Source organism: Balaenoptera physalus, assembly GCF_965194825.1.
Source record: "Balaenoptera physalus genome assembly, chromosome: 5".
In the NCBI taxonomy this organism is placed as follows: domain Eukaryota; kingdom Metazoa; phylum Chordata; class Mammalia; order Artiodactyla; family Balaenopteridae; genus Balaenoptera; species Balaenoptera physalus.
This window is the reverse complement of record NC_138884.1, coordinates 83,492,837-83,519,843: the sequence shown is the minus strand read 5'-3', so window position 1 is coordinate 83,519,843 and position 27,007 is coordinate 83,492,837. Positions and strand designations below refer to the sequence as shown.

The 27,007-nt window shown below is 36.3% G+C and overlaps 1 protein-coding gene across 14 annotated transcripts in view; it reads left to right on the top strand.

Annotated features, from left to right (window-relative positions):
- Nucleotides 1–27,007, top strand: part of GRXCR1 (glutaredoxin and cysteine rich domain containing 1) — a 364,380-nt gene that overhangs the window by 119,912 nt on the left and 217,461 nt on the right. For 9 of the 14 annotated variants that reach the window (XM_082464258.1, XM_082464270.1, XM_082464269.1 and 6 more), the window contains one exon: nt 11,520–11,675. The exons of the other annotated variants lie outside the window; for them this stretch is intronic. In XM_082464258.1, the coding sequence (XP_082320384.1) occupies nt 11,588–11,675 (88 nt within the window). In that variant the 5' untranslated portion in view covers nt 11,520–11,587. The remainder of the gene's footprint in view (nt 1–11,519; nt 11,676–27,007) is intronic. 14 annotated transcript variants of the gene reach the window in all.

Sequence of the window (27,007 nt, the reverse complement as noted above, 5' to 3'; positions counted from 1 at the left end):
CTAATCATCATATATGTATTAGTATATATATATACTTATTTATATAGTTTATATATACAAATATACATACTAATCATCATATGTATACTAGTTTATATATATGCTAATATATATAGTTTATATATATAAAAAAATATATATATGTCTGTGTGTATAGATATGCTAATCATCAGGGATACTAAATTTGAATTATATTTATTGTCCAGAGAGCCTGGAAAGAGTGCATAATTTGCCTAACAAACCTGTGTTTTCCTGAGTCTTCATAAGAGAAAATGAGGATATTCATCTTCAGTTGTATTCACTGAGTATACACAGGGGCAAATATTTCTGTTGTGAGGCTTAAATGACAAATTAAATTTATGAAGAGTCAAGTTTGCTTGCAGCAAACAGCTTAGTGTTTTACATTTTAAACTGTAAGGACCTGGCAGAATTGGAAAATTTTCATGTGTTGTGCTTGCATTTTGGAATTTCAGGGGCCTGCTCTGCATTCGATTATGATATCCACCTCATGTAAATTGGAATGTATCTTTGAATGAATGAGTATAATAGCAAGACTAAATATATTTACCCCTGAACAAAATTTCATGTATAGGAAAATCTTTCTTCTGCTTGCTGCCAGATCTCTGGAATATGACTGCCAAGGGAACAATAGCTGTTGTCCTCTTCATTAAAGTGTGACCCCAGGCAAAATAAATAGAACTCTTAAAAATGTGACTGTGGTGAACATGGTGGTTTACCACGCCATCCCCATACACAAGCCCTTCTCCCTAGGGAACGTGGTACTGGCCTATGAGATGTAAGCACAAGTGGGCTGAGCGAGGTGTCCCAGCTGCCATGGCTTCTCTGATAAGGAGGGACAGGCAAGCGGGAAGGCCCCTTTGGTCTTGTTCTTTATTATTTTTCTCCAGTCGCACTCTTCTTTCCTTGACATCAGGCCTGCTGGTTCAGGAGCTATCTAGAGACCTGGAGGCCACAATGGTGAGACGAAGGTCTTTTATTGTGGCCAGGGCCCTGGAACAAAGAGAAAAAAGTTCCTGAATCCTCAATAATGTCATTGAGCAGTCAGTGAACACCAGCTACTGCCTTGCCCTGAACTTCTTGTTCTGTGAGGAAAAAAAGAAACTGTTTAAGCTACTCTTAATCGTGGTTTCTTTACTTGCAGCTAAACTTGTTTATAACTGATAGAGTAGGAAATACGTATTTCTCTCCCCAAATGAATATTAAATTTTTATTGCAGTCTTTAAATTATGGGAAACTTCCAGCTCATAGCTTATTGTCCTTTGACTCTTTAGGAAAATTCAAAATTTGACATCACTGTTTAATCCTATTGGGGGAACACCATAGCCCAACTTTAACAGCCTATAGCAGTAATTGTTTAAAAAGCTTTTAAGAGGGAACACTTCTCTCTTTCAATTCTTGCTGCTTTCTATCTATGTTTCTATCTTTCTTTTTCCTCCATTTTCCCTCTGCCTCCACCTTCTTGATCTCTGTTGCTTTCATCTCTATTTCCACCTATAACCCTTTCATTGTATTCCTAACCTAGACAAAGATTATACTTTTATTAACTGAATATATTTTTTCTGTTTCCTATTATAATTAAAAATGGATGAGTAAAATATTTAAATTTATAGATTTATAATGTTGCCTTATTCCAAAAAGGATTTGTATTGCCATGGTTTTGTAAATTTCTTTAAAAAAAAAAAACCAGCTACTTTCCTAATATCTTAGGTTGCCTCTGTGAACTTTAATTTTTTTTGAGTTAATTATTCTTGAAAGAAAAATAAATTGTCATCCCTTTTCTGAGAATGATGACTAAGATCATTATAATTTACTTTCATGAAGCAGAAGCAAAAACAGAAACGGATAAAAGTCTATTTCTTAAAATGTAGAGGAAACTTACCTGGACCTTGTGATTCCAAGGATCCAATGCCATCTTTAACTTGTTTGTCATTAGTTCATTCATTCAACAGATGTTTATTGAGAGACTGCTGTGTGCAAAGAACTATGGTCTCCTCTATTGCCCCCGCCCCCGCAAAGGGATAAGTGGGTAATTAAGATATAATTAACTTTTATCATCCATATCAGGATCACCAGTCCTAGAAACAAAATATATTTATCTCATGCCTGCTGAGATAAAATATTTATCTCATGTTCTCTCCAGAACCAAAGAGAGAATGAAGAGAGAGAGCCAAAGGGTTGGAGGGATAGTTTTCTTCCCAGGTCTTAGAGGTGTTGGTGTCATTTTGCTCAGTGACTTGTTGAAAATATAAAATCGTTATGATTAGTTAAGGTTATCTTAGTCAGTTTCCTTGTTTTTGCAATGCAAACCCCTAGGAAATCTGCAAAAACTGTGAGAAAGCTCTGAGTTGTTTAGGATCATGGAAAACTCTATTTGGAAGAAGTACGTGATAGCACACAAGAAAACAGAGGGCACAGTCTCTGAGGTCTTAATAAGAAAAGAGGTGATGAGGAAGTGTGTCTGTGGTCAAGATTTCCTCTGTGCAGGAGGCCTTTGCCTCCGCTCTCCCACTTTGCATAATCTCCTTATTCAAGGCTTCTAAAGCGGTATTAATGAAGACAACATATTGAGTGTTTGGGTTCCTAAGATCACTTTTTAATTTTATACACCATTGGTCAGGTAGTTCTAGAGTTTAATATTAAGTTCTCTGTTTCAAAATTTAAAAGATACAGAGAGACCCTAGAAAGAGTTCAAAGGAATGAATCAAAGAGAAATATAGGACTTGTGAATAAAGATTTAAGAAGAAAGGCTCTAGAAAGGAAACATCATCTATTATTGGCAATGAAAAAGAGATGAAAATTTATTTCATCAAAATGAAAGAATGGCTGCTTTTCATGGGTGCTGAACATAGAATAATTACAAATATACTTTAATAACTGAGAAGCTTAATATTAAAAGAATGGATTACCAAGAAAAGGCTTACCATTTCTTGCCAATTTTATGCCTTTTGGTATGAAGCCAAAATAATTGGCCAAATTGATTTTAATTGTTAAAAAAAAAGGTAATTCAGTGTTAATTGGTATACCCTGGTGAAATTTATAAAGGGACAGGGAGAGAAAAACATCTAACATACAAAATAAAATTGCACATACATGAACAATGTACAATCTTATGTAAAAAATTTACATGTAATGGACAATTTCACACAGAAAATTACTTAGCAATACTGAATCAAGTAGAAATAAAAGAAAATCATAGTAGACCTGTAACCTCTAAAGAAACTAGATCAGTGTTTAAAAATCTATCCCCCTTCTATGTAAAAAGCCAAAATGAAAACCCAAACTGAACAAACAACAGATCTAGATCAATTAAAAGGCAAGTTATGACACATCATCAAGAAACAATTAATTCCAAAACCATATAATCCTTCCAGAAAATAGAACAAGTGACATCTTACAAATAATTTAATGAGGCTAAATTATCATGATGCCAAAATCAAATAAGGATTTTATTGATAGTGGATGATTAAAAGTCATTCTTCCTTGTGAAAATAGATGCAAAATTCCTGAACAAAATATTAGCAAACCAAATCTCACAATGTGTTGAAAAAGTACATCATGAACGAATTGGCTTTTCCAAAGAATTCAAGGAAGGTTAATGTTTAAAAATACATTGCAAAGCATGATACAACCATTCATTTAGATTGTTATTTTTTTATTTTTATTTTTTATTGAAGTATAGTTGAATTACAATATTGTGTTAGTTTCAGGTATACAGCACAGTGATTCGTGGGGGTTTTTTGAAGATTATAGTCTATTTTAGATAATTACAAAATATTGGGTATAATTCCCTGTGCTATAGGGGATTGTTGCTTCTCTATTTTAAGTATAGTAGTTTTTATCTGTTAATCCTGTACTCTAATTTGTCTCTCCCCCTTCCCTTTCACCTTTGGTAATCATAAGTTTGTTTTCTGTCTGTGAGTCTTTTTTCTGTTTTGTATACAGAATGAATGGATGTTGAATTTTGTCAAATGCTTTTTCTGCATCTACTGAGATGATTATGTGGTTTTTATCTTTCCTTGTGTTGATGTGTTGTATCACACTGATTGATTTGTGTATGTTAAATCATCCTTATGACCCTGGAATGAATCCAACTTGATCATGGTGTATGATCCTCTTTATATATTGTTGGATTTGGTTTGCTAATATTTTGTTGAGGATTTTTGCCTATTTAGACAATTATTATCAAAATTATTACCTTCCTGCTAATTTGAGAGCCCAGAGAGGGCAAAAATGTGTCTATTTTGTCCACTGTTTTTTTTTTTTTTTTTTTTTTTTTTTATTTTTTTCTTAATTTTTTTTTTATTTTATTTTATTTTAATTTATGGCTGTGTTGGGTCTTCATTTCCGTGCGAGGGCTTTCTCCAGTTGCGGCAAGTGGGGGCCACTCTTCATCGCGGTGCGCGGGCCTCTCACTATCGCGGCCCCTCCCATTGCAGAGCACAGGCTCCAGACGCACAGGCTCAGCAATTGTGGCTCACGGGCTTAGTCGCTCCGCGGCATGTGGGATCTTCCCAGACCAGGGCTCGAACCCGTGTCCCCTGCACTGGCAGGCAGATTCTCAACCACTGCGCCACCAGGGAAGCCCCTGTCCACTGTTTTTTTCCCAGTTCCAGACATAAGGGCTTTTGGTAGGCACTCAGTGAAATTTTTTTTTTTCTATTAAATTAAATTACATGTAGTTGGATATAATAAAAATTTAGTTTCAAAGGTATTTATAGAAATCAAAATGTGTTAGATGTCTTAATTCAAAGTAGAAAAGAATATTCGTTAATATTTTGAAAGGTAGAGGTAATGTCCTAAGGAATTCTTTTCAGTTCTTTTGGAGTCAGGATGGCCAAAAATATGTATCCAGTCCTCCACTCCCGGCTAATAGTGGACTCTGAGCCACAGATTCTTTCTCAGAATCCTCAACACGGTCCTGGAGTTACTCAGTATCAGATAACTGGAATTGGTGCATGCAACACAACCTATTTGGTATTTCTGTTTTGTCTCAGGAAAAAAAAAAATCACATTTTGTACTCTATCAAAACATTTAATTATGTATTGACTGATGATACTAGCATAGAAACAACCTTAGGAAAGCCTACCTTTTAGTATAGATTCAATCTCTTCGCTTTGCTCTCCCATTGTAATTACTATAGGACCTTAAGGCAATGGTTTGGGACAAATTATTTATCATTTCAGATTCAGCAAAAATTACTTTTGGTTTTTAAACTGTAAAAATCTGAATGATTTGGTGAAAACTTGGATTCTAATTGCAGCTTTGTTTTGGCAAAGCTAAACCTAGATTATAAATATTAATGTGTCTAGATGATATATCTCAAGTTATTGTCCAACACTTTTAAATAAATTCCAGCTAGAAAAAGAAACACATTGCTCAATTACCTTTTTTTTTTTTTATTGGAGTAAAATTGCTTTACATTGTTGTGTTAGTTTCTTCTGTACAATGAAGTGAATCAGCTATATGTATACCTATATCCCCTCCCTCTTGGACCTCCCTCCCACCTTCCCCCATCCCACCCATCTAGATACAATAGAATATTCTCAGTTACTTTTGAAAAGCCATATGTTAAGTGGCCAGGAGGTTCAAGGTAGTTCTAATAAATCACATAATAGAGGCAGTCTTAAATTGTAGAGAATTATCTTGCATAATTAATTTGAGGTTCAGAGGCAAGATAATCAGTAACATTTTCTCTAACAATCAGACATCTTTAATTGAGTATTGCTCCTCTATCCTTAGGGGACCTTTTTCCAATTTGAGCATGAAGTTGAAAGTGTCAGTTTCAATCAGTCTTGCACCAGAGGGTACCATTTGCCCACATAAGTATCATCAAAGAGATCTGAAGATGCTTTTTCTGTGAGGGCTTAGATATTGAACTTCCATGATGAATTATGTCTTTCAGCATGCATTAGAATCTGTTTCTCTCCAAGTGAAAACTGAAATTTTTTCCAATTTTAATTTGCCTTATTGTTTACAGATATAATGCTTTTCTTATTTTAATTAAAATAATGAACAACCAAAGATTTTCGGTTTTTTTGTCTCATGTATGGGTGGATAAAGTATATATCTTGGCATTTGTTAAGTAGTTGATTTAAAATTTTTGTCTCATAATTAAAAGAAAAGTAATTACAACTTACTAAAGACAATGACAGCTTTAGAAATACACTGCTCCTGTTGGTGGGAATGTAAATTGATACACCCACTATGGAGAACAGTATGGAGGTTCCTTAAAAAACTACAAACAGGACTACCATACGACCCAGCAATCCCACTACTGGGCATATACCCTGAGAAAACCATAGTTCAAAAAGAGTCATGTACCAAAATGTTCATTGCAGCTCTATTTACAATAGCAAGGACATGGAAGTAACCTAAGTGTCCATCGACAGATGAATGGATAGAGAAGATGTGGCACATATATACAATGGAATATTACTCAGCCATAAAAAGAAATGAAATGGCGGTATTTGTAGTGAGGTGGATGGAGTTAGAGTCTGTCATACAGAGTGAAGTAAGTCAGAAAGAGAAAAACAAATACAGTATGCTAACACACATATATGGAATCTAAGGAAAAAAAAAAAAAAAGCCCATGAAGAACCTAGTGGCAAGATGGGAATAAAGACACAGACCTACTAGAGAATGGACTTGAGGATATGGGGAGGGGGAGGGGTGAGATGTGACAGGGTGAGAGAGTGTCATGGACATACATACACTACCAAATGTAAAATAGATAGCTAGTGGGAAGCAGCCGCATAGCACAGGGAGATCAGCTCGGTGCTTTGTGACCACCTAGAGGGGTGGGATGGGGAGGGTGGGAGGGAGGGAGATGCAAGAGGGAAGAGATACGGGAACATATGTATATGTATAACTGATTCACTCTGGTATAAAGCAGAAACTAACACACCATTGTAAAGCAATTATACTTCAATAAAGATGTTTAAAAAAAATACACTGCTCTATAAAAATTAGAAAAATTATGAAACTTCCTGGAAGTAATTAGAAATATTGGGCTGAAATGGCGTTTGAGTACATAAACTCATAGCAGAATAAAAATATTGCAAATCACTCAAAATGTTAGCACTGTCTTTTAGACAGTTTTTATTGACAGAGTTTAAAAAAATCAAGTGATTATATAAATTTTAATAAAAATGGTAAAGATTATTTAGTTCATCACATTATAAAAGTAAGGAGGTTTAATTGCAGTTTTGTAAGGAGTTAAAATTTCAAGTAGGGATATCATAGAGAAATGGTAAAACTCAACTAAAAATATCAATGCTTCTAGGAGGAGCTAATTCTATGCCTTGGGGAAGAGAGTTTTCAAGATTAGGCTAGAAATTTTTGTTGCCAGCAGGCAAGTGTGCTTTGAAATGTTCTGATATGGTGTTGACAGGACTCAGAAGCTAGCTTAAAAAGAGTTCTCACTGGCTAATTTGTGACAATTTGAGCATTAAAAAAAGGTAATAAAAATCGCAATTGATTAAAACAGCAGAGCCTAGAAGAAGCCATTATTCATAATTATGCTTAAAAGAAAATGGGACTTTATTTTCTCTTCATATAAATGGTTCTACATTCAGGTTAATTTTTGAGAGGAAAATTTCCTCATAATAATATATACATAATATATATATAATATGTAACATAATAATAATAAAATATTGATGTATGTTTGTAGATATTATTTTTAAGGTGGGTTAGGTCATATCCGTACGCAAATAATAATATGGCCACCACCATTGTTATTGGTATTTTGTGGAATCTGCTTTGTTCACCCTTCTTGTATGCTTTTCTGACCTCCCTTTATGGCTAATTTGTCCTCTTCTAGAAGTATATTTTAAGTGCTTTTATTTAGAATCTATTAAATAGAAGAAACAGTTTGTTTTCATCTAGTGATTTACATGTTTTGCCCTCATTATCGGATGATAATTTTGTTGGACATAAAATTCTAGATTGATTTTCAAATGTATTCTTTGAATACATTTTCTCAGAATTTTCTGTCTTCCATTGTAATTGCTGATTTGTTTTCAATCAAATTGTCGTACTTTAAAGATACTCTTTCATCTGTGGATGCTTTTTCTCTCTATTTTTGTTATTTTTATGAGAACAGTGGCTTTGTGTTTTTTTGTTTACTCTCATATCATCAAAGCCCAGAATAATGTCTCACAGTAGTTGCTCAATAAATACTTCTTAAATGAATATTGTAAAGGTGTTCACCGTTTTAATATGACTTTGTCATAGAGTTCTTGTATGAGTCTAAAGAGCTTAATATGGCACTGAGCACATAATAACTACTCAATAAATGATAGCTTCTGTGTTTATTGAGAGAAAGGGATTGTTAATCTCTGTAATAGGAGAAGGAGCTATCTGTAAGTATATGTATCATAAGCTTACATTCTAGAAAGTAGGCCAAACAAAAGAACAACACACACGCACACATACACACACCGTATCTTCTCATCATATTTCCAAGTTTGAATACAAACATTGATTTTGTTTCTTATTTTTTTTCCCTTTGGCAGCCACAAAAAAAGTTTGAAGTAGCAAAATTTACAACAAAAACGTACAAAAAAAGTTACCTCTCCAGTTCTATTTAATGGTGCTACAAATATAAAACCAGAATTGCTTGCTTAAGAATAGAATATCATCTTTGCAAACTGAAGAGAAATGTATTCTGTAGAAAGGCCGTTTTGATGAAAGTTTGTTCATGCAGTAAAAAATATTAGACCAACTTTTGAAATAAATTGTAAATGAAAATATTAAAAGTAGCAACTCTTAGGGTAAAGGTGATATTCTTGGGCCATGTCGTTATTGATATTTCTTCTTTCAATGTTTTCATAGAAGGCTCCTGTTCCATTATACCAAGACATCTAAACTTCTCTCTAAAGATCTTCAAAGAAGTGAATAGAAATTTCTCTAATGGTGTTCCCGATCCATCAGATAATTCCATTTGAGATTTCTGAGGAGATTCTATGCCAGTAATTTTCATTCTTCTAATTTTTTAGGATATGGGTTTTTAAAACTTCTAATTGGATGGAATTCATTACATTAGACCATGTCATTTATAATATTTATATGATTCCAAACAGTCACATATTCAACAAAAATAGTCATCACATTAATTATGTGATCAATTTGTCTTTATTTACTTTGCTAAAACTTAAATTTATAAAACCTGCATGCTGATAGCATCTTACATTTGATGAAATTCAGTGTTCTGTGGTTTCCACTTGTGCACATTCAACAAGATTGGGTTATCAGCATTACTAGAAGGACCCTATTGTGTTTTATATGATGATCCTCCAGCTTGGAACTTCACAGTAAGTGAGGTATTGATTTGAGCTCAATACCTGCTGAACATAGTTCCTCAAAGTGCTAAAAAAAAGTACCTGCCAAATGAAAGAATCTTTCAACCCTGGAGTGGGGAGAATGATTTTTAATAAATGTGAGTGCTTTTTGCATGTTGCATGGAATTTTGAAAATATCATTTATCCTAAATACACAATCCAATGTGATTTATTTGTTTTGCATGTGGAAATGTCACCTGCCATATCAGTAAACAAAGGATATTGCAGTCATCAAGCCATCAGCCACTGTAGCCACCCATGACTGTGCACCTTGAGGGGATTCAGGATGGAGAAAAACAGGATACTTGCCTTTGCCAGATATATCATATCAAAGGATTGATTTCAGTGAGGCCAGACTCTTGCATCTTCCTATATATAGAAAAGCACTAAATTCATTAACTTGAGATGTCTGGTTTTCTTTAACAGTAATCTTCTGATGTTCCGACTACCTGGTTTTTGTTGCAGAAACTCCTGTATATATCCTGGCTCCTCTCATACTTCTTAGGAGCAGTCCCTCAGAGCAAGCTGAGAGGCTGTCTTCCAGGCTTATGTCCTCAGCAAGTCCACCGAATAAAACATGATTCTCAACTTGCGGGTTGTGCATTTTTTTCAGTCGACGTGCATTTTTTCTCTTTCATGGAAAACTGGCCATTCGCTGGGGTGAGTGGTAACAGGTCCAGACACATGCAGGAACCCATTGCTCTGGTTCCCTACACTCCTCTGACATGCAACACATACCCATTCCTGCAAGCCCTTCTTCAGAAAATTGTGAATCTAAGGGCCCATGTCAATTTGTTGTGTCTCTTTTTCATCTAGTACAAACAAAAAAGTGTTGACAGAGTGGAAGAAAGTTCCTTTCCCAAGGAGCTCAGTGAATATATTCCTTTGGAATTAGAGAGGAAATTAAACTGTGGCTGAACCTTTTTCCTCTTTTCTTTCCAAAAGCTTCCTGCTGTTTGATGTCCAGGATGATTGCTTAGGCTACGCAAGGGGCCACTGGAATAATAAGCTTGCTTACTTAGCAGAGCCTGGATATTTCTTAAATTTGAAACAAAGCTGAGAAAGATAAATTTTGTCTTTGTAGTCTGTGTTTACAGTTTGTACGTGGTGAGACTCGTCTGTAATACATTGCATCTAAGCAGTGGGGTAGTTGGCTTCTATACCAATTGAAAGAAGAATGTTTAAGTCTGCCAGATGCTGTTTTCATTAAATTATTATGATACTTCTATTTATACAAAGTTAGGTGAAAATGATCTCATAGGTTCTTATCAGCTCTACAGTTCAATTTCTCAAATGACTCAATGATTCCCCTTAAATCCATGGCACTTAAGATAATTTCTGAATTATCACATAAGAAATAATTTTCACATTTGTTATTAGAAGGCAGAGGTTACCATATGAACTAATGGGTGGATCATAGATTAATACAGCTGCAGGTTGGATAAGAGAAGCACTGTACATTTTAATACTTAATGTGACTTTTTAAGAGACAGTATAATTTATTGGTTTAGTGTGTGGGCTTTGGATTTTGGGCTGCCCTGGGTTGAGATCCTGGCTTGGTATATCAGTTAGCTAAGGTTTTTTTTGATTGCAAAGAAACAAACGTTGGTCAGCTTAGGCAAAAAAGGAAATTTATTGGCAAACTGAAAGATTGGAGAACGACATCTTGAAATAGGAAGAAGTCAATGGTTTTGGGTGGAGCAAGGAAACAAGAACTAAAGGAAATTTCTCAAGACAGGAACAATCAGATCAGAATACTGCTTCTAAATTAATGGGACCTCACCATTTTTTAAAGCCTTGCACTGATTCTTCAAGGGTAGAAGTCCCAGGAAAGAGTGTTTGGCTAAATTTTATCCCCCTTCCAGTTCCAGTCTAGTGGAAGGAAGGATCTGGGCCTTCAACTTTTATAATGGAAATCAACTATTTTACTACTTATTAAGACAATTGCTTATGAGCTATGATGCTATTACATTATTATTTTGTATTTTCTACAGTTCTCTCACATACATTTGCTTCCTTAAATTCTCACAATATGCTGTTAGCTAACTAGTAGATTTTATTATCCTTGTTTTATGGATAAGAACCCTGAACTTAGGGACATTGACTAAAGCCTAAAGCCTGATGTTCTTCCAAACCGCGTGTGTTTCGTTCTACAGAGCGCATCCCGTTACCACACTATCATCGGTTTGGGACAAAAGACGAGAGTGAACAACACTGAGACAGAATGTTCTTTCTGAGAAATAGTCGGATCTCGATGAAATTCGGAGCAGACTCCTTAGCAAGAGGATTGTTTCTTCTCTGCTTGGCTGCAGGTTGGTCGGGCTACCGTGTGTTTCCTAGAAGTCGATGTTCTGAGAGTGAAACCCTGATAACACAGTCACAGGATGGGATCCACATTGCAGTTCAACCCTGTGATCTTGTGATTTCATTGCAAAGATACCCAAGCCTGTAAAACTGAGTTTTGAAAGTTTAGCTTTGATACTGTTAACCTGTTAAAATGTGACAGTACAGAAAAGCAACGTGTCACACACCACAGAATTTTCCAAAGCAGTTCTTGGCTGCATGTGGGGGGCAAAGCTGCATTTGTCTTCCTCTCAGCTTGACACCTGGGCACCTACACTTAGGAGTGGGCTAGTCTGTTTGATAACAGGCTCAGTTTTCGTCTCTGCAAGGTGACAGCTTTGCTGGGATAAATGCTTACTTAGTCTAGGAGGCTGTTTTTTGGAAACCATGAGGAAGCTAGCATTGTCTGGGGTCCATCTTCCTTTACTGCTCTCTCTGCAACAAGAAAGCAGAAGTATGTTGGTAGTAAACAAAGTCAGCATTCTCCCACTTCACTAAGAAAACTAGCAAGAAAGGGGTCAGAAAAGGGAGAACATATTTAATTTCTTTTGGGACCTACCGACTGGGTCCTCATTTCTTTTACGTTACTTTCTTAAAGCGCTTGACATGAGATCCTGAGAACAGCCCACGTTGCATGTGTTCTGCTAAAACCTCAAGGCTGCCTGGTGTTCAGCATCCTTTTCAGGACTCACCCTTTGCTGCTGCTTATTTGAGTTCTTACAGTTACGGGCTGTACCTCCTACGAGACTGTGAACTCCGTGAGAATTAGAGACTATTTCTCATCCATTTTTTGCATCCTTTAGTGCCTCTCAAAGCGCAATCTGTGGACCAGCAGAATTGGCATCACCTGGGAGCTTGTTAGACTCTCCTATTTTGCTCCTGACTTACTGAGTCGGAACCTTTGTTTTAACAAGATCCCAGGTGCTTCCTATGCACATTAAAAATTGAGCAATGCTGCTCTGTAGCACTTTTCATACAATATATGTTAAATAATAATAAAGATAATGAAGCATAATAAAGCATGTGAGGCAGGTAATTATGTATCACTGATAGAACGCCCTCCACTGCCATTTTTTTGCTTTCCACCTCTTTAACATTCTCGAGTCACCCCAGAATCCTAGAAGCAATGGAAACTTGATCCTTCTGAATACAGATGAAGTTGGTAGTTTCAGAATCTACTTTCCCAACTCAAAAAAAAAAAAAAAAGAATTAAAATAAGTGATCATGCAGTGAGGAGGGATGAAGGAAGAGAGGCAATGCACAGCAAGCTTAGTTCTTTTGTGCTTCAAAGACTCTGCTTGTTGCCTACACATGGTTGTCACCGTGAGCTCCAAGGAGCAGTAGGGATCCTAAGGCTCTGTCTCAGTTTCCCTCATCACTCCATCCATCCTCAGCTAGCTCACTCACTTTTATCTGTTTCATTTATCGATTTTTATGCTCATGCTTTATTTGGAGGAAAAAAAAATCACAACTTAAAATATGCACCAAAAAATAAGCACAAAATGATCCCCACCCCAACTCAAAAAGCCAAGTTAAAAACCACTTTGCTAAGCCATGCATTATAATATTGTATTATCAAGGAGTGGGTTAATAGTTACTAATGTGCTCCATGCTCAGTATACTAATTGACATTTAAAAATTTTTAATTAAAAGATAAGGAGGGAATTTAACCAAGTTCACCAGTGATTATTTGCCTTCCCTGCTCTTCAAGTTTCTTATGTTGGAAGCTGGCTATTTTGTTTACCCACAGGATTCATTCTGGGGGTAATTATGATTGCATAAGCTCAAAGTGCTGTTCCAAAAAGTTATTGATATTTTCGTTAAGTTGGGCTCTGTTCAGTATTTGTTGACTGCATGCTGTATGGCAAGGACTGGGGTAGTAGCTGGGTCTATAAAGGGGAGAATGACACAGTCATGTGCTCTCGAGAAACTTGTAGGCTGGTAGGCTGGACAGGCATGTAAATAGATCATTTCGAAAGACTAGTTTAAGTGTTATGATACCAGGATACTCAGGGTATGTGGGTATACTCAGGGTATGCGAGAGAGAGGAGCATTATGTGATTGGAGAAGAGACACTTCTCCTGGGACTGTGATTTGCGTGAGGGGTGGAGGCAGGTGAAGAAATAATTGCTGGAAACACATTCCAGATAGAAGTCACAGTGAAACTAAAAATACTGATGTATGAAACAGCATGTTCTATTTTGGGAACTTTGCCAAGTGCAAATTACAATGCAGGAGAGGCAGACAATGAGGCTAGAGAGATAAGCTAGACTCTGGAAAGAATCTGCCAAACTTGACATGCTTGAATTTATCTGTAAATAAGTGATGTCATGAATTCTACATTAGGAAGACAACCACTCCCACCGCCACCACCACTGGTTCAAAAGAAAAATGCACTCATTTTCAACCTTATTGTGAAAGTATGCCCTTTTTCCTTAGGGTATGCTGATCTTCCTCAGTAGGAGAATGGCTTATGAAATTATGTCTCTTCCCAGTGTCGTGAGGGAAACAGGCATGAACAGTGGGAAAGAACTGTAGTCCAATAAGATAGTATCTAAGTCAGCACTGCATTTATTGGGGGCATTAAAAAGAACACTCAACATTTTGCATGACTTTGATATACACGGCTGTAGTGGTATAGAGCGGTGAGCTGACCTATGGAAAAGGGAACAAAGTCTTTGTTTTTGCAGAAACCACTGCTGATGCATTGCAGTGTCTAGAAATTTACAGTCGTGGATATCAGAAAGAGGCATATTATTATTAATAACTTTATTGAATACATTGTAAGAGGAAGGAAGAAAGTACTTAGGTATCCCCCATATACTCTCTATTTTCTTCTTGGTAAAGGAAATGATTTATGGTAAGAATTAAACTCCATGAGGGTTAACGTATGCTTTTTGTTGTTGTTGAATTCATAACATTTAAACATATTGTAGGCACTTAAGAACTATTTACTGAATAAATGGATGCATGAGTTAATTCATTAATCTGAAAGGGGATAGACTGAGTTTTTCTGAGCAGTGTCTTATTAGCTAGATACTACCACTGATAAAAAATAATGAAAACTACAGGGAATAATATCCCTAGGAACATGGAGATGAGTGACATATTCTAAAGGTGGGAACTCCTGTTGGTCAGAGGATTCCGTTAGGCAGTGAGGGGGTAGGTGGTGGGTGATGGGGGTAGATAAAATTTGAATAAAAAATAAAATATGGAAATGTTATCTGAGATGCTAAGAAATTTTCAGTGACATTTTAAAAATCATAAAATAAATTAATACATGCTTATTGATAAAATTCAAGCAAACAAAGACATAGTTATAAACCTAGTGTTGCCCTAGTGTGGTGCAAGAACAGACCAATAAATCAGTAGAACCAAAAAGAGGGCTCAGATTGGACCCATGTATACATGGGACCCCAGGTGGATTTATTGTGAAGCAAACAAAGCTTAGGCTTCATGGCTCCTTACTTGCTTTGGGAGGGGCCTTCCCAAGATATTCACATTGCTATATGTTTTAGTGAAATTTGCAAGAGTAAGTTATTTTTATTGCAATTAGTGAGGACCACTAGCTCTTGCCACTCTGACTACCCCTTCATTACACTTCCCTTTTGTGTCGTATTCGAGTGTCCACGGACAGTTTGAATCCAGTTGAGAGGAAATGAGTTGGGAATGTGCCGTTTTATCTACAATTCGGAAGATGCATAAAGGGTATGAATACACAATTTAGAGAAGAGGATATTCCAAAAAGTAACAAGTATGGTCAAGGTAACAGTGTATGTCAAAATACTCACCATAACTGGTAATTAGAGGATCCCAAACAAAATGCGTCATCTCTGTTGTAATTATTACCCTCAGTCGGTTGGATAATGGCATATGTTGGCAGGAATGTGGGGATATAGGGATCTTCATGCCCTGGTGGGAGCATAGTCTGAGTGTATTTATTTTGGAGGTGGTGGTATTTAATAAACTAAGTATATTTGTTCCATATAGCCCAAGAGTAATGCTCTGGATTAAATATCCTAATGAAGTTCTCATAACTAAAAATATTGACTGCAGCATTATTTCTGCCACTAAGGAAGTGAGACAAGCTGGCTGTCCATCATTAGGAGAGGGGATAAACAAAATGGGATAGTATGCAGCAGTTAGAAGCAATGGATTAGGTGTTCACATAGCAATGTGGATGGATCCTAAGACACAGGACTAAAAGAAACCAGTAAGAAACAGAATTTTGATGTAAATATGCAACACAAATAAATATTGAATACAAAAGTGTATACATACACGCTCACAAAACAATACACATGCTGCAAAAATGCATCAGAATAAGAGGTAAACTGTAAACACCAGTAAAGGATTAATAAACAGGTCTAAAACTTGGTTCCTCTCTCCCTGCCTGAGGCAGTTCCGACCTTAGCCAGACCCCTTTGTTAGCAAATTGATGGAATTTACTAATTGGAAGGTAACTGAAAATCTTCCAGGAGGTGCCATGTTCTGATTTCTTATCTAAGGAATTTTTATAGCAGGATGTACCTGGTCTGTCTGGATTATTTATTATAAATTAGTCTTCAGTTTATGGCTTTATGAGCCATAGCTGGGCTGGATAATGGAAGTTAATCACATAGACCTTCTTACTACATAACCAGAAAGTATAAAGGTTGAGAGAAGCACAGAAGTAAAGGGCTTCCTTGTGCCATTTTGTTTTGCCCGTTGTGCTTCTTGCTCTGAACCCAAAATGCATCCTAACGTGAAAAAGGGATTTAGGAAGATATGTCCTGATATGATGCGGCTCCTTTTGTGTAAACTTGACTAAACATTAGTAAAGCTTGGTGCTTGGTAAGACATGGGTTTTGTGAGCCTGATTGATGATTCAGCTCATTGTGTTAGTATAAGCACATTGTAATAGTTGCCTGGGAGCACAGGTAGAGTACTAAGAGGGGGATAAAAATAAATAAGTAAATAAATTAGTAAATAATATAAATAAGAGAAAGCCTCACTAGGACAAGTGATGATGATATGCTATGAACTGAGGATGTGATTTAACTTTCATCAGCTGTCATCAAAGAAGGTCCACTGTTTTAGGGTGAGTTGTTACGAAATGATAGATAAGAACACATTTGGGTATTTGGAAATGGGACACTGCCATAAAAAACAGTGAAACATGTGGACTTGATGGTGGGTAAACTTGGGGAGATGTTAATAAAATCTTAAGAGCCATGAGGACCACGTTGGCAGTAGCTAAAAGGGCCTCAAATAGCCTGTTGGTGAGAGATTAGAGGAGAGAGAAAATGTTATTGGAAGTTGTAAGAAAAGAGACACTTGTCATATAAGAGAAGAAAGTTTATCAGCACTGTACCCTGCAGTAATATGGAAAATAGCAAATGTAACTGATGAACCCCATAATCTAGCTAAGATTTCCAGGCAGAACTTTGACAATGCCAACTTCCTTCATCTCACTGCCCTTCATAAAATACAAATAGAGGGAGATGATTTAAAAAAAGAAACAGTTCATTTTTCAAGCATAATTTAGAGGAAACATAAAAGATTAAGGACTTGCTGGATTCGAAATAAAATTTTTCATTCCTGGCTTCTCCACATGATGAGAGATTCTCAAAGTAAGAAAGATCATCAGGCAAGCGATTAATTCCAGAGAACAGTGGGAGAAAAATGGTACAAAAATAAAGCAAATAGTGTGTGTTTTAAGATCCTTTCCTAAGATAAATTAGATGTTTCCTACCTTCAAAAAGTTTGGATTCTGTTGTAGATTCTGGTGGAGGAGACAGACAAGTAAGCAAATAGGTACAATTTAGTGTAATAAGAGCCCCGATAAAAGAAACATGGGATGCTATGAAAGCATGTATTAGGGACACTTTACCCTGACTTGGGAAGGAGGAAAACATAAGATCAGGCTTTCCAAGAGGGCCATGCCTAAACTAAGCCTTGAGGAATAAAAAGGAGTTAGGGAAGGTGGGTGGGGCAGGGGGGGAGAGGTGATGATTTCAAGTAGAGAGAGTGGAGTCATGTTAGAGGAAACCCTCAGAAAAATCTCCCAAAGGAGTCCTGAACCACTCTTGGCACTCTTGTAATCGTTTTCTCCTTTTATAGGAACAAGTAGGATCAACTGGCTATAAAAATTCTTTTTTTAAAAAGATTTTTGTTATAATTTTTAAAAACTTATGCAGAAGAAGAGAGACTAGTATAATTAACTGTCATGTATTAATCACTTAGCTTAAAAATAATCAAGCTCATGGCCAATCTTATTTTGTTTATGTTTACCCCCTCCCGCATTGCATTATTTTAAAGCAAACCCCAGGCATATATAATTTCATCTTTAAACGCTGTAGTTATCTTTAATGCATAAAAACTCTTTCTGATTAATAATATAATACTTTTATCACACACACACAAATTAACATGAGTTCTTAATATTGATGCTTCCTTTTGCACAAGCTAGGCCAGTGGGTTCCTTCTGGGAAATTGATCACTTAAGTCACTCTAGTGCAGAAAGTGAGTTATTCAGTATTTGAGGTCATTTGTTAAAAATTCCTTTTCTTGGGGAAAATTATGCTAGCTTCCTCTTTTATGGGTATTTATGAGTAATAGGCTAGGGAAAAATCTGTCCCTAATTGCCCCAAGGAGTTATAAAAATGTAAGAAATGAAAGTCACTATGGGATCTTAATTTTGTTCCTGAGTGAAGTAATAGGAAGTATTGGGCATTTCCTTTAGGACAATGGTCCAGTTATTTTTAGGGAGGCCTAGCTGCTGATTTCAGAAAATCCCTATCTGGTCTGCTCTTAGTGCTAAGTCATCTCACCTTATACTAGCTTGGGTTCTGGGCTGATCTGGGTGGATGAATCTCCCTTACCTTTATTCAGAGGAACAAAATTCATTGTTGTGAATAGCTAGCACTGTAGATAACAGGAAATTAGGAGATGGGGTAAACAAGACCAGCCCTGGTACCATGGTATCTCGGGACTTCTGTTTAAGTATGAGTTACAAGCAAATGCTATCTAGCCTTGAAGTAGTAGCTACAGGGGAGAAATATTCAATTTGGCTGAACCCAGGATATATGCGTATAGATTCAGAGATGAGAACATGACATGTTCTAAGCTCTGCAAGAATTGGGTCAACTATAGGCAGGTGCTGGAAAAGTTAGTAGTCACCAAATGTAAGCAAAGAAATTAGGTATACTTGAAATACTTTAAGTAATAGATTGCTGTGATCAGACTTGTGTTGGAGCGGGGCAACATAGGAGGGCACAAAAGCCAACAGGAGACTATTTTATTACAACAACTAAGAGATGATTAGTGCATGAATGAAAGTAGTGCCGATGACAGCCGTGACTGTGGAGAGCATGGAAAGATGTTTGTAGATTGAATACATAGTACAGGCAGGCCAGTTGGACAGGAAGTTGAGAGGAAGGAGTCAAAGATGGCTCCCAGGTTTGTGGCCTGACGGTCGTGAAGATTGGTGGGATGCAGATGTCCAACTGCAGTGTTTCTTGGCTGATGTGCAAACTACTGGATTACTTGTCAGTGGTCATTGCCACTCTAAACCCCATTCAGTATTACAGCAGTGGCATTTCTGAGGTCAGGGCTATGGCCAGAGGGTTAATTAGGGGATGGGTCAGGCAGTTTGTATTGGAGCAAAATGCTTATTCATCTGACCTGTCCTCTGCTCAGCACAGAAAACAGTCCCCAAGTTCCCATGTTCCAATGAACTTCATCATATTCCCTAAGGCTTTTAGTTACTCTTACTTTAAAAATAAGGCTTTATTTGGTCTTTCCAAATTCTAGAGTCTACTTGACGATCTATAATCTTATAGATTATAAGAAAAAAAATTGAAACACACTTTGATTTAAAGGGTATTTCATCCTAAAATTAAAATTAATACTTTCATAAGTTAGATAGGCCTTCATGTGTTATGTATCCCTGCATCTTAATATTGATCATTTATTAAAATCTTTAAATTGATCTTTATCTTTCATCTGAAAAATGATTATAACTCTTGGGCTGTTTTCCTTCTGGGTAAACCAGAAGAAGAAGCAGAATATTTAATAATAGATTGTTCTGAATCCCAGGTTCTTAACAGGCTTTATAAACTGGATGTGGAGACAGAATCTTTTGTTCTTTTTCAGAATAATTTATTCCAGCATTTATGGACTGGAATAGTTGGTTTCAGCCACCTGTTTTCTCCGTGGACTGTTTCTTCCCTGTATAATATATATTTCTACACTTAATTCCAAGGGTTAGTCACCTGGCATAGCCAGAAGGAAAGCAACACAATGGTAACATTTATTATCTGGAAGAGAGGCACGTTTTCCTCTCATATCTTTAATATCTAATACTTCTTTCTAGTTTTCAAATTATGCAGCAGCAAAGTGTTTTACATACCTGGGGAATACCTACTAACTGACAAACATGCAAAGTCCAAGAAAAATTTTTGGTGATTTTTTTAGTAATGGAACAAATTTTTAATTTATTATCTTGTACCCAGAAGTTAGTTTTTACTGGTGACTTACTAGGCTCTGGCACTGATGGTTGATTTGCCGTTATATCAGTTACTTAATTAAAATGAATTATTCATAGTTTTTCCTGATGAACGACCTAATTATTATGCTAATCATAATAATCCAAGTCTTCAATGTTTTCTGATGCATCCTGCCTAATGGGGTTATTAAATATGTGTATAATTATAGTCTTATAAAAATTCAGAAACATGGTTTGACAGACATTTTTATTTCTATTTAGACCTTCAAAAACATCAGATGTAAGATATCTTTTGCCCTGAACTCAATTAATCTCTTAAATGTCATTTTCTCTTTCTAACATAAAACTGAGCGAGTATAATAAATAAAATGACAACCAACTTCATTAGTAATACTAAGAAGTGGAAGAGATTTTATACCCAGTCCTGCTTTTGAGAACTTTAGCATTAACAAGAAAATTTTCCTTCATGTGGGGATTCTAATGAAAGCAAAAGCAGTGAACTGATGTGATATTTATTGTTATGTTGTGAAATCTTACTTGTTCATAGGAGAAGCAGCTATGCCATCCATGGGTTCATTAACAATTAACTGTATCAGGGACATCTTTCCTTTACTTCTCTATTACTTTGTTTAATTTCTCAGCCCCAAATCATCATATTTGCATATGCTTATCTTATTTCAGGGCAAAACTTAATATTTAAAGATATTAGGGTATTCTTTTGCATTCAGTAATAACAACCCCATTAATAACCACCTCCCAAGGGCATCTAAAGCTGGAACATCTGACGCACAATCAAGGTAATAGGAAGTGATATTTTGATATCAGGTCGCAAATCAAGTGGTTTGACAACCCATAGCTGGGTATATATAACCAAGAACTAATTAGGGTTCAAAAACACATGCTCAATTTTGTTGCAGTCTAGCTGTCAAAGGGATTTTTTGAGACTTGAAAACAGTAACTCATGGCTTTTGTGAAACGTGAAGCCTATTCTGAAGAAATAAGACTGACTCTTTTCGGTTGCAACTCATTTTGTCTTTGAGCACACAGGTATAGATGATGAAAATGAACATTTTCCATTATTTAATGGCTTATACTTTTTATAAGATTTTTTTCCTTATTTTCACTCCCTTATTTTCTCTAGCATTTAAAAACCATCCATTTCCATTTGAAGCTGTGAGATCAATCATTCTCCTCTTCATCCTAGTCCTTTTAGAGAGCCGAGGTCCAGCCGTGATAGGAGGCAAACTTGTGTGCTGTGGTCTGATAAAACGCTTTCATTCCCATCTTTTGGGAGCAACTATGATTGAACACGTTATTGGACGGGCCAACTCAGGTTGTTGGCCTGAGTGTACCCTCTATACAATGATGCTGATTTTCTGGTTGCAGGATGGGGAGTGTCATTTGAAATGTTGGGCAGCAGAACAACATTAAATAGTTTCGGTTCTGCTTAAATGATTTTTGTAATTATGTAGGATATAAATAAAGAAAAATTAAACTAATTTCTATTTCTAGCATCTTGTTGAGGCAGCTTCAGCTATATTTTGGCCCTGACTTCCCTTTTCCTTTGGGGTCTGTCTTAGTCTGTTTGGGCTGCTATAACAAAACACTACAGATTAGTTGGTAGCTTATAAACAACAGAAATTTTTTCCTGATAATTCTGGAGCCTGGAAGTCTGGGATCAGGGTGCCCACATGGTTGGGTGAAGGCCAGACTTCTTGTAACCTCACGTGATGGAAGGGACAAGCAAGCTCTCTGAGGACTCTTTTCTAAAGGCACTAAACCTATTTATGAGGGCTCTTCCCTCTTGACCTATTTATGAGGGCTCTGCCCTCATGACCTAATCACCTCCCAAAGATCCCACCTCTTAATACCATTGCCTGTGGTGTTCGGATTTCAACATATTAATTTTTGGTGGGCGGTGAGAAACAATGTTCAGACCATAGGGTCTGTAGAGAAAGGACACTGTAAAGCTGAAAAGCATTATAAAGACTCTCTTTCAACTGCCTCATTTTCTCCCCTCCCTAAGGGGGACTTGATCTTCGCTCTGGTTGCTTCAAGGATGGTGGGTATGATGTAGCTCTGAGATACCGCCTCTCCAAACTCTCCTTAAAGTTCAGTTTCTCCATTTCATTAGAGGAGGAGGAGGAAGATGGAGAGGAGGTAGTTACCTTAATTGGTCAGCAGTGATGTCTTTCTTTTGCTGCTTTTCTGACTAACAGTAATTTACAATCAATGTCCTTTCCATGGTGGGTGACCAAACACTGACTCCTCATGGGACACACATATAGGTTTGAGGGGAGGCTTTGGAGGATGACACTGCACATTTCCCTGCACTGTAAGCTCCAGTCTGGCCCTTCTCCTTCCTTTCCCCCTTGACTCTGGCCAAAAGAAGCCATCTTTTAGCCTCTTATTGGTGGGATTCTGTCACAGGTGAACTGAGCTCTTGAGTGGGATCCTGCCAAGATAGCTCAAGCCCAGCTGCCTTCTCTGTTGGTCACACGGCCTGTGGGAAACTCTGGCATCATTTCTAGGGTTGTCATGAACAACTCTGTCCGTGTCTTCAGGGACTTGGTGAGAATGTCTTTTGGACATACACCCAGGTACAGTATTTCTGGGTTGTATGGGACATGCATTTATTTTGACTAGTGCCCAGTTGCTCTCCAGGAAGTTTGCACTGGTCTGTATTTTCACCAGCAGTGGACAAAGGTTCATATTTAACAACATCTCTGCCAATAGTTAGCATTATTCAGCTTTCCAATTTTTGCCAGCCTACAATAACTTAACTTGTATTTCTGTAATTGCCAGGTTTTTTTTTGTTTTTTTTGTTTTTTTAGATTTATTTATTGATTGATTGATTGCTATGTTGGGTCTTCGCTTCTGTGCTAGGGCTTTCTCTAGTTGCAGCAAGCGGGGGCCACTCTTCATTGCGGTGCACAGACCTCTCACCATCGTGGCCTCTCCTGTTGCAGAGCACAGACTCCAGACGTGCAGGCTCAGTAGTTGTGGCTCATGGTCCTAGCTGCTCCACGGCATGTGGGATCTTCCCAGACCAGGGCTCGAACCCGTGTCCCCTGCATTAGCAGGCAGATTCTCAACCACTGCGCCATCAGGGAAGCCCTTGCCAGTTGTTTTGATTTGTCATCTGTTTGTCAGCATCTTGAGTTTCTTCTATATTGGATATTCATATTTCCGACTCATTTTTCTATTTGGGTTGTTGTCTTTCACTATACATTTGTAGGTGTTTCTTGTATATTGTAAACATTAATCCCTGGTTGGTTTTACACTTTGCAAATATCTTCTTCCATTCTGTCAGCTATATATTAACTTTATCCATAGTATCTTTTATTGACCAGAAATTCTTCACTTTGACGTAGACAACTTAATTACTCCTTTTTTTGGTTTGTTTGTGCTTTCAGTTTTGTTTAAACAATCCTTCCTTCGCCTCAGATCTATAGCTATTCCACATTTTATTCTATCAGCTTTCTAGTTTTATTCTTCACCTTTACATATTTACTCCTTCGTAGTTTCCTTTGGTGTGTAGGGTTAAGCTGGGATTCACTTTTTACAAACGATTTTACTAAATAATTCATTGTTTCCCCATGAATTTGTGATGCTATCCTTATCTTATATAAAAGTGTCCCCTCTACATGGTTTATCCGTGAGCTTTCTATTGTGTTTTTTGGTCCATATGATTCTTCTTATGACAATATCTTTTTTTTATTATGAGTTAAAAGTATGTATTTATATCTGGCAGCTTGCCCTTCTTTTTTTCATCTTTTTAAAGTTTGGCTTCCTATTAAATAATAAAATTAATTTATTTAATTCTTTAAAAATCCAACTGGAAATGTGATTGGTATTACATTGAATTTATAGAATAATTAGGAATAGTGAATATCTTTGTAATGTTAAGTCATGTTATCTAAGAGAATAAAATGTCTATTTAATTTTGTAAATCAACTAGTATGCCCTTTATTAGGGTTTTTATGTTTTCTCCATACCATGTGTTCTTATGTGTTCATGTTGTGTGTTCTTAGTTAAATTCATTACTAGATATTTTATAGCTTTTTTCCTTTTCTTTTTTTTTGCTATTGTTATGTTTTCTAGTTGGTTATTGCTGGGGTAAGTTAGTGCTATTGATTTTTTAAGTTGTTATATTCAGGTAAATTTCTGAACTTTCTTATTTCTAATTGCTTCATTTGGTGATAATTCTGTGGTTTTATTAGGAGATGGTAACATCTAGTGCAAATAGTGATCATTTTTCTCTTTTTCTTAATTATTTTTCTTTCCTTTTAGTATTGGTAGGACTTCTAGTACTGTATCAATCAGTTGTCATTTATTGGGTATGGTTCTATGGGTATGTCATCTATGGGTATGGAGGGTATGCTATCTGTTTTTCCACTAACTGTAGTGTTTGCTATAAGATTTTGGTATATAAGGTTTACCAGTGAGAGGGCATTCTCTTCTAGTCTTAGTTTGCTAACGTTTTTGAGAAAGATAAATAGGTCCTGAACTTTATTAAAATCTCTTTGCATCATTTACATAATGATATAATTTTTTTCCGCTCTACTAATAAGATAAATGGCATTGATGAGCTTCATGGAATGTAACTAATTTTGTGCTTCTGGGATTAACCTCATTTGCGCATGATGTCAATTTTTGGGGGGTTTTTTTCAAATGAACTGTTGGATTCAATTAGCTGGCGGTATGACCTTGGGGAAGCCATGTGACCCTTCTATGCCTAAATTCCTTATCAGTAACATTGAGATAATAGTCAAAGAGTTGTCTTTGAATTACATATGTTCAGGGCTTAGGCAAGTTCCTGACATAATAAAACCTATGTAAATGCTTATAATATAGATTATTTTTGCGATCAGTTAAATGAGCTTCTAATTTTATTTTCTTCTGTACTATCTGATTTTGAAAGCAAAATGATACTAACTCCCAAATGAGTTGGGCACCTTTGGACTTTTTCTTTTTTTTTTTTTTAATTAATTTTTATAGGAGTATAGTTGCTTTACAATGTTGTGTTAGTTTCTCCTGTATAGCAAAGTGAATCAGCTATATGTATACATATATACCCTCTTTTTTGGATTTTCTTCCCATTTAGGTCACTACAGAGCATTGAGTAAAGTTCCCTGTGCTATACAGTAGGTTCTCATTAATTATCTGCTTTATACATAGTAGTGTATATATGTTAATCCCGATCTCCCAATTCATCCCAGCCCCCTTTTCCCCCCTTGGTGTCCAAAGCAAGCACATTTAAATAGAGTGCTTACTTACCATCCTGGTTTGAGAGGGTTTTTTCGCCCCTCTTTTTCAAAAAGACAATAATAACTATTGAATATGATGTTAGCTGTGGGTTTGTCATATATGGCCTTTATTATGTTGAGGTGTGTTTACTCTGTGCCTACTTTCTGAAGAGTTTTTACCATAAATGGATGTTGAATTTTATCAAAAGCTTTTTCTGCCTCTATTGAGATGGTAATTATGGTTTTTATTCTTCAGTTTGTTAATGTGGTATATTACATTGATTGATTTGCGTATATTGAAAAATCCTTGCATCCCTGGGATAAATCCTACTTGATCATGGTGTATGATCCTTTTAATGTATTGTTGGAGTCAGTTTGTTAGCATCTTGTTGAGGATTTTTGCATCTATGTTCATCAGTGATATTGGCCTGTAATTTTCTTTTTTTGTGTGATATGTTTGTCTGGTTTTAGTATCAGGGTGATGGTGCCCTCATAGAATGAGTTTGGAAGTGTCCCTTCCTCTGTAATTTTTTGGAATAGTTTCAGAGGGCTAGGTGTTAACCCTTCTCTAAATGTTTGGTAGAATTCACCTGTGAAGTCATCTGATCCTGGCCTTTTGCTGGTTGAGATTTTTTAAATTACTGAATCAATTTCAGTCCTGGTAATTGGTATATTCATATTTTCTATTTCTTCCTGGTTCAGTCTTGGGAGATTGTACCTTTCTAAGAATTTGTCTATTTCTTCTAGGTTATCCGTTTTATTGGCATATAGTTGCTCGTAGTAGTCTCTTATGTTCCTGTATTTCTGTGGTGTCAGTTGTAACTTCTCCTTTTTCATTTCTGATTTTATTCATTCGGGCCCTCTCCCTTTTTTCTTGATGAGTCTAGCTAAAGATTTATCCATTTTATCTTTTCAGAGAACCAGTCTTTAATTTCATTGATCTTTCCTATTGTTTTCTTAGTCTCTATTTCATTTATTTCTGCTCTGATCTTTATAAATGATTTCTTTCCTTCTACTAACTTTGGGTTTTGTAATGTGTATGGGGAAGGGTCAAAGACTAGGCCCTGATCCATGATCATCTTGGTGAGTTTAACGAGAGAGGAGGATGTGATCTCCAGGTATGAAAAACTACTGCTGGTATCACTCCCATTTGCTATCACTTCACCAAGCAACTCAGAGTTTCACCTTTAAATTAATAGAGACATTATGCTAAATGAGATAAGTAAAATGGTGGTTACCAGGAGATGGGGATGGGGGGATAGGACAGATGTTTAAACAACATAAACAACCCTTAAACAGGGTACAGACCTATGAGTAGTAAATCTAGAGACCTAATGCACAGTACAGTGAATATAACCAACAGTGTTGTATTATAATCATCAAACTTACTAAGAGACTAGATCTTAATTATTCCAGCCACTAAAAGGAAATGATAATTATGTCATGTTATAGAAGTGTCATGTTATAGTATAGCTAATTATTGCTACAATGGCAATCACGTTACAATATATAAATGTGTCAAATTATTGTGCTGTACACCTTAAATTTACACAATGTTGTATGT